This window comes from Eublepharis macularius, chromosome 4 (genome assembly GCF_028583425.1).
Source record: "Eublepharis macularius isolate TG4126 chromosome 4, MPM_Emac_v1.0, whole genome shotgun sequence".
Classification (NCBI taxonomy): Eukaryota; Metazoa; Chordata; class Lepidosauria; order Squamata; family Eublepharidae; genus Eublepharis; species Eublepharis macularius.
This window is the reverse complement of record NC_072793.1, coordinates 183,915,006-183,922,932: the sequence shown is the minus strand read 5'-3', so window position 1 is coordinate 183,922,932 and position 7,927 is coordinate 183,915,006. Positions and strand designations below refer to the sequence as shown.

The 7,927-nt window shown below is 45.5% G+C and overlaps 1 protein-coding gene across 1 annotated transcript in view; it reads right to left on the bottom strand.

Annotated features, from left to right (window-relative positions):
- Positions 1 to 1,201: 1,201 nt before the first annotated feature.
- LOC129328016 (zinc finger protein 420-like) overlaps positions 1,202 to 7,927 on the bottom strand; it is a 43,033-nt gene continuing 36,307 nt past the window's right edge. The window contains exons 8-9 of the mRNA XM_054976757.1: positions 2,266 to 2,421; positions 1,202 to 2,097 (exon numbers count right to left, since the gene is read on the bottom strand). Coding sequence (XP_054832732.1) covers positions 1,242 to 2,097; positions 2,266 to 2,421 — 1,012 coding nt within the window. The 3' untranslated portion in view covers positions 1,202 to 1,241. The remainder of the gene's footprint in view (positions 2,098 to 2,265; positions 2,422 to 7,927) is intronic.

The window sequence follows — 7,927 nt, the reverse complement described above, 5'->3', positions numbered from 1 at the left end:
TTTCTACGAAATGACCCCTGGGGGAGACTATAATGTAGGATGAATGACAGTAGGCAAGTCTCCACGTTCCCAGGCCATGGATCCAGGTGCGGGAGTCTGCTGCCCTAGGCAGCCAGCTGCGGAGATTCTGGAACTATCATCGAACCTCCCGGCAACATCAGCTGAAACAACCAAGAAAGACCGGCATTGAGACCAGCCGAATCCAGCTGCATCCTGCCCGTCTAGATCCCACAGGGCCTCTTCACTCAAAGTGATCTGCTAAATCAGCTTCGCTCACCTGAGCAGAGCTCGGGACGGATGCAAGCCACATTCCAGCTGCATCAGCTCGTGCCTAGCAAGCCATCTTCAGAGGGATGGATTGGAAGCGTTCAGGTGAGCTGGCTGATCTCATCTCCCCCCTCCCCACAGGAAAATGCTGGATATCCTGCTAACACCCTAAGGAAGCTCTCTTTCTGAACTGCTAAAACATGGCAAGTATTTTTGATCAGCTGTATTTGGTGCTCTCAAAGCTTGAATTAAACAGTTCCTTTACAGATTTTCCAGCTTCAGAGCAAAAACAATCACAACAGCAGAACCAATTTATCTCTCTCTGCTTCTATGCATGCGGGATGGCTCTTTAACGTCACCTGCCCATCTGGCCGTGTGAATAGCCAGAGTAATGAAGTGGCCAGACTACTGTAACACACTCTTCATGGATCTGCCCTTGGAGATGGAAATGCCAGCAGCTGCAGAATGTCAGAATGTGATTATTGTTAAAACTGAGGCAAAGAATACATATTATAAGTACTGTTTAGTTTTCAGATTCTATTCCAGGTGCCGGTTGATACCACAAAATATTTCAGGGTCTCGGTCCCACATTCTCTCTTGAGGACCCTGCTGAGTGGAATAGGCTTCCTGTTGAGGTCAGAAAGGCTCCCACAACTGCATTCATTCCATAAATACAATTTATAAAATGGAAAGAGTGGTATTCTTTGTAAAGCTACCCTCTTAAGGAGAAAAGGGATGGAGTTTTAATCTGAAAACCATTTTGTCCGTTTATTCTGCATTATATATTGTGCCCATATTATTGACTTCACTTCTAATTTTCTGATGCAATTTGTTTTGATGCAATGTGTTTCTACACTATAGAAATCTCTAGGTTTTTTCACTGGGATGAGTTATTTTAAAGGGACGTATGGTATCTGCTTTGAATATCTCAACTCTTCAGGTTGTTTCCTGTGTGTGAATTCGTTGATAGGAATTCAGTCTATCCTTCCTCCCAAAGCTTTTCTTACACTCCAGGCATTTATATTTTTCTCCCTTGAATGAATTTTTTGATGGGTAGTAAGGTTTCCACTCTGACTGAAGCTTTTTCCACACTCCAGGCATTTATATGGTTTCTCCCCTGTGTGAATTCTTTTATGAGAAGAAAGTGCTGTGCTGTATCTGAAACTTTTTCCACACTCCAGACATTTGTACTTTTTCTCCCCTGTGTGAATTCTTTTGTGGAGACTAAGACATCCACTCTGGCTGAAGCTTTTCCCACACTCCATACATATATATGGCTTCTCCCCTTGGTGAATTCTTTCATGGGTAGTAAGACTTCGAAGCTGACTGTAGCTTTTCTCACACTTCAGACATTTGTATTTTTTCACCCCTGTGTGATTTGCTTGATGGAGAGTAAGGGCTGAACCACGTCTGAAGCTTCTCCCACATTCCAAGCATTGATATGGTTTCTCCCCTGTGTGAATTCTTTGATGGGAATAAAGGCTTCCACTCTCCCTGAAGCATTTTCCACACTCTAGGCATTTATAAGGTTTCTCCCCTGTGTGAATTCTTTGGTGGACAGTTAGGTGTTCACTCCGACTGAAGCTTTTCCCACAATCAAGGCATTTATATGGTTTCTCCCCTGTGTGAATTCTTCTGTGGGCAGTAAGTGGTCCACTCCGTCTGAAGCTTTTTCCACACTCCAGGCATTTATATGGTTTCTCCCCTGTGTGAATTCTTTGGTGAGTAGTAAGACTTTGATAATGACTGAAGCTTTTCCCACACTCCAGACATTTGTATGGTTTCTCCCCTGTGTGAATTCTTTGATGGGCAGTCAGCTGTCCGCTCCGTCTGAAGCTTTTTCTACACTCCAGGCATTTGTATGGTTTCTCCCACATGTGAATTCTTTGATGGGAAAAAAGGGTTCCCCTCTGATTGAAACATTCTCCACACTCCAGGCATTTATAAACCTTCTCCCCTGTGTGAATTCTTTGATGGGAAAAAAGGGTTCCTCTCTGCTTGAAGCATTCTCCACACTCCAGGCATTTATATGGTTTCTCCCCTGTGTGAATTCTTTGGTGGACAGTAAGGTGTCCTCTCTGTCTGAAGCTTTTTCCACATTCCAGGCATTTATATGGTTTCTCCCCTGTGTGAATTGTTTGATGGGCAGTTAAAGTATGTTTCCATCCAAATGTTTTTCCACACTCCAGGCATTTAAATATTCTCCTTGTATTATAGGTGTTCCCATGCACAGTCATATCTGATGTTTCAGAAAATCCTTCTGCACTTTTTGGGCACTCACTATCACCTTTAGATATTTTTTGAAGGGGTGGGATTTTTTGAGAATTCTCACTTTGGAAAACATCACAATTTTCCCTCTTATTAAGTGGGTTTGTTCCCTCCACCACGCTCACTGCATCACAATATTCAATGTTCTCTTCCACATCTGAATACATGAGTTCTCTCTCCATCAATGGATATTCAGTTGCCACCTCCCACACACCATCTGTGGAAAGAAAGAGAAACCTGGCATCAACACACATACGTAGAAGTAAACAACACACATACAAAAAACAGATCCAAGAAGTAAACCAACTGACATTCAGAAGGGAAGAGTTCAAAGGACTGATGTCTGGACACTTTCAAGCCTATGTTGGGAATGCTAGATGGTGTTGACCAATCTCTTGTTTGTGACAATGAAATAGAAAATTGCATTTCACTGGGAGAATGATTGGCGCAGAGATCCTTCTTTGATGTGAACTGCAAGAGGGACTGACTCAAAATGCACCAAGAAGACACTAAGTTTGTACTCCGATAATGGGCTGGTTGATTCTTTGCTCTTCCCAGTGGGGGATTATGGAATTGGGGCAGTGCTAAAAGCCATGTGGATTTTCTGCCTGAGGTGTTTGACCCACAAACTTCTCTCTGGCCACAACTGGAAAGACATGTCCAGCTATCCTCAGAAGGGAACCCCTCAAGTTCAGAACAAAATCTTCATCACCTTCTCTGTCAGTACAACAAAGGGGCAGCTGTCCAATCAAAATCTTCCATTCCAGCACCTCTTTTTTTAGCAATAAATCATAAGAAGCAGGAATTCAGAGAAAAATAAACGCTCCTGCATACACTCAAGAAGACATTCAGGTCAGACCTCCCCTGCTAACTCTGCGGCACTTCCACTGAGCACCCCAGGGGGCTCCTGTACTCCCAGATGAGAGAAACGGCCCTCGAGAGAGAGACTCAGCCCTGCTCAGAAACCAGGACAGAAGTCAATATGGTGGGTGAAGGAGATTCGCTCATCTCAGCTGAAATCCTTCACAGCTCCCAAACCTTCTGCCAGAACTGGGTAACTTTTGCAATGTGAGCAAAAAGCAAGGCTCCTGGGGAGGAAACCAAGCAATGTGTTCCAGCTAATGAGCTTTTTCATTACAGGCACAACTCTGGAGGAAATATAGTTTCAGGCCTCACATAATACAGACTCAGGAAAGGAACACAGAAAGGCCGCTGAATAACTTGAATCTTACAAACCCCGGGCCTCTGATGAATGAATCCAGTCCTTGAGCTCTGGAGCAAAGAGTCAGTTAGAACCAGCTCAGCCAATAGAGAGGGGTTAACAGAAAAAAAGACATGACCTGGGCCGATTCCGCATGGGGAACCTGAAGCCGGAACGTTGCAGGACATGCTAGCAAAAAAGCAAAAGATCGCATTTTCTCAAGTGAGTTTTGCGTGATGTCGCGCAAAACTAGCGCAAGAAAACATGATCTTCCACACTTTTGCCAGCATGTTCCGCAACGTCCCGGCTTCGGTTAAGCCGTGAGAAATCAGCCCTGTTATCCTGCCCGTCTCTCAAACCAAGGCTAACTAACAAGATAAAAGTTTCTCAGCCCCAAAGCTGGTCACTCATCATAAAACATCCTGACTTATCTGTCCTTGTCCATCACAAACATGACTTCTGCACCTTGGCTGGGGGACTCCAGCAGCGTCCTGACTCCCTGCTCCAAACAATCAGAAGAGGGGAAGCCTACTTAGGGGCGAATAGATGCTTGGAAAGCCACCATTGCCTCTGCAAGATGCTGGATTTTCCTTTGGATGCTGGATTTTCCTCAGGCAAATATTTACAGTTCAGGCCCCTCAGAATCACTTACAAGATTGCTTTGTGGTGGGGGACGGGGGAGGAGGGAAGGTGTGTGTATGAGCACATTGTCTGGAGTTGCTTTGCGTAATTTCTCTGTGGTAAAGCTCACGCTTTCCAAGCGCAAGGTCTGCGCTTCAATCCATGGTAGTTCTAATTACATGCATCTCAGGGTTAGAAGGGCTGGGAAATGGCTTTGCCAGAAAGCCACTGCTGGAAGAAACGGAGCTCGGCCTTTAAGTGCTTCTGAGCACAAAAAAATGTGACGGTAAGAACCCGGAAACCCACCAGCCCTTGCAAGAAACCACAAGCAACACGGAGACGCACAACAGACCTCGGCAGCTTCCAGCCGCTCCCTCCTCTTCATCAGAGATAAGCAGCTCCTCCTCTTCCTCCAGTCTGGATACGAGGCCCGGTTTGGCCATCAGAAATCCTTTTATCAGAAAAAGAAGCCGAGAAAATTATTGTTGTTTCTTGTGGACCTCACTTCAGCAATTCCAAAGCAAGTTCACGCCATACCTCCAGAAATACACAACAGGCAAGAAACAGGGCTGGGGACGGGGGAGGCGGAGAACATGATGGGCCGAGAACCACTTAATCAGTATTGGCCGTTCTGCTCCTGCTCCCAGCCCTGCTGAGACAGAAATGCCAGCTGAGAACTCAGAGGCACAGAAGCCGGCAGACTTTCCTCTACAGCCACATCTCAGCACAGGTAAGGCACACCTGCCCAGACCTAGATGGCCCAGGTTAGCCTGATCTTCTCAGATCTAACCATGTCTTGCCTTGAAAATCCCCTGGGATATCTTAAGTCAGTTGCAATTTGATGGCACCTTACACACACACACTCAGACACACAGCCACACCTAAGGCAAGGCCTGGAGGGGAGCCCCTGCTTAGACCCTCCCCCTTTCCCCAAACCTGGCATCTCTTGGCACCTCTCCTGCTGCCCTCTCGGGTGGTCCAATGACTGCTAAGCAGGGGCTCCCTCTCTGTAAGGAGAACCCAGAATCCCTCATACTTCAGAAGAAGCATTAGCCGGGGGGGGGGGGCAGCAATCAGCCATCGGACCCAGAGCACAAAGCTGCCCATGTCCTTCCTCTTTAAGGACCCCTCCTCAGCCCCTCCTTAGGGCATGACAGAGACAGCCTGGGAAAAGAGATCCTCACCCAGAGAGGCCACGTTCCCAAAATTCTCCAGCATGACTTCCTTGTACAGGGCTCTCTGGGCTGGGCTCAGCAGGCTCCACTCCCCCTTGGAGAAATACACAGCCACCTCTTCAAAGGACACACGACCCTGAAGAAGAAAAGGGAAAAAATTAAAAATAAGAGGACAAGGGAGGAGGTGTTAGCAATGTATCGACCAGCGTATGGCTAAATCCTAACTGTAAGATTGGACCTTTTTGGAAGTTTTTGGGTCCACTCTACACAACAGGTACACTTCCTGGACACCACTGTACAACTACATAATGGACGAATAAATACCACCTTATACCGGAAACCAACAGACCGATACTCATATCTACATGCCTCCAGCTTCCACCCTAAACATACCACTCGGTCTATTGTCTACAGCCAAGCCTTACGTTACAACCGTATCTGCTCCAATGCTCTCGACCGAGACTCACACTTAAGAGATTTACAACAAGCATTTTTGGGACTACAGTACCCACCAAATGAAGTGAAGAAACAAATCAACAGGGCCAGACTAGTACCCAGAAACAGTCTGCTCCAGGACATACCTAAAGGAACTAACAACAGAACACCACTGGTTGTCACCTATAGCTCCCAGCTCAAACCCCTCCAACGTATCATCAGGGAGCTACAACCCATCCTGGAAAATGATACCTCTCTCTCAGAAGCCCTGGGTGGAAGACCTTTCCTTGCCTACAGACAGCCCCCCAATCTTAAACGACTTCTCACTTACAATCATGAATCGGCCAGCAGGGCCACCAGCACAGGTACCAGGCCCTGCAACAGACCCAGATGCCAGCTCTGCCCCTATATCTACCCAGGGAATACAATTACAGGACCCAATGGCATCAACTACACTGTCTCTGGCTCTTACAGCTGCTCATCCTCCAATCTGATATATGCCCTCATGTGCCAACAATGTCCTTCTGCTCTGTACATTGGACAAACCAGCCAACCTCTACGCAAAAGAATAAATGGACACAAATCTGACATTAGAAATGGAAACGTCCAAAAACCAGTGGGAGAACACTTCAATCTACCAGGACATTCCACCAAAGACTTAAAAGTCGCTGTGGTTCAACAGAAACCCTTCAAAAACAAACTCCAACGGGAGGCTGCTGAATTGGAATTCATATGCAAATTTGACTCTGTCAAGCTGGGACTGAATAGAGACTATGAATGGTTATCACATTATCACAGGTAACAGATTTCCTTCACAGAGGCGTGGTCTGGGGGAGCCCAGAGACGCCTGGTGTGGGCTTTGTTTGTCAATTATCTCAGCCTGAGTGCCTGTGGGCTTTCGGGGACCACAGTTCTCTTTGTCAGATGCAGCTGGCAGGGAGAGCTGTGGTTATCGAGGGCTTATACTACATAGGAATTGGATACCTTCACTGCGGCAAACTGACTCCACACCAAAAGGAGATGTTTACATTTACAAGCAAAGGAATGTTTTGATTGCCTTCACACTAATTGCATTCTGTCTTCTTGTGATATATGTCCTGTTCTTTCCTCTCCCCTCCTCTTCTGTATTTGACCAGTTCGGATCAGGCATCTGATGAAGAGAACTTGATTCTCGAAAGCTTATGCTACAATAAAATAAAATTGGTTAGTCTTAAAGGTGCTACTGGACTCTTTTTGATTTTGCTACTACAGACTAACACGGCTAACTCCTCTGGATCTATACCCTCCTTTAAGGCTCTCTGGACTTGAACAGCTGACTGCTTGCATGTCTAGGCCTTGCTAGGCCCAAAGCAAAGTCAAGTCTTCAAAATGACACTTAGTTCAGAGACAGAGTTCTGCGCCTGGCTGCCAAATGTCAGACCAGGTTTGACCAGGCAGAATATTTACTCTGAAAAATGTCAAAATGCCCAAAAGATGCATTGGACTGGAACATGGGTTGGGAATCCACCCAGAAGCTGGGGAGCTTTGACCAACTAAAATGTTTTTTTTCATCATTTGAATTTGTATTTCCCATATTATATTATTCAAGTTTTCAGAAGGAAGAAGGTGGCAAGAAAACCAGGAAAAGCTTAAAGAGCTAAAGATGTAGATAATATCTGTCAGGGTGAATGTTAAAAAGGTAAAACTTTTCATGTATTCTTTATTACTTTGGGAAGAGTTTTGCTGAAGCTCACCTGTTGAGTATCTGACAGTTCCAAGTGGTCTCATTTTAAGAGTTTTTCTATACAGGAGATGTTATTAAGAAGACAGAAAAGGAACAAGTTTTGGATCGGAGGAAGATTATGCGTCGAAACAACTGGATAGACGTCATTCTATTCCGCTTCATTTTTGTCCCACTCTGTCAATTTTTGTTGTTATAATGTATGAATGTATTGCTATTATATGACTTGTTATAATGCAT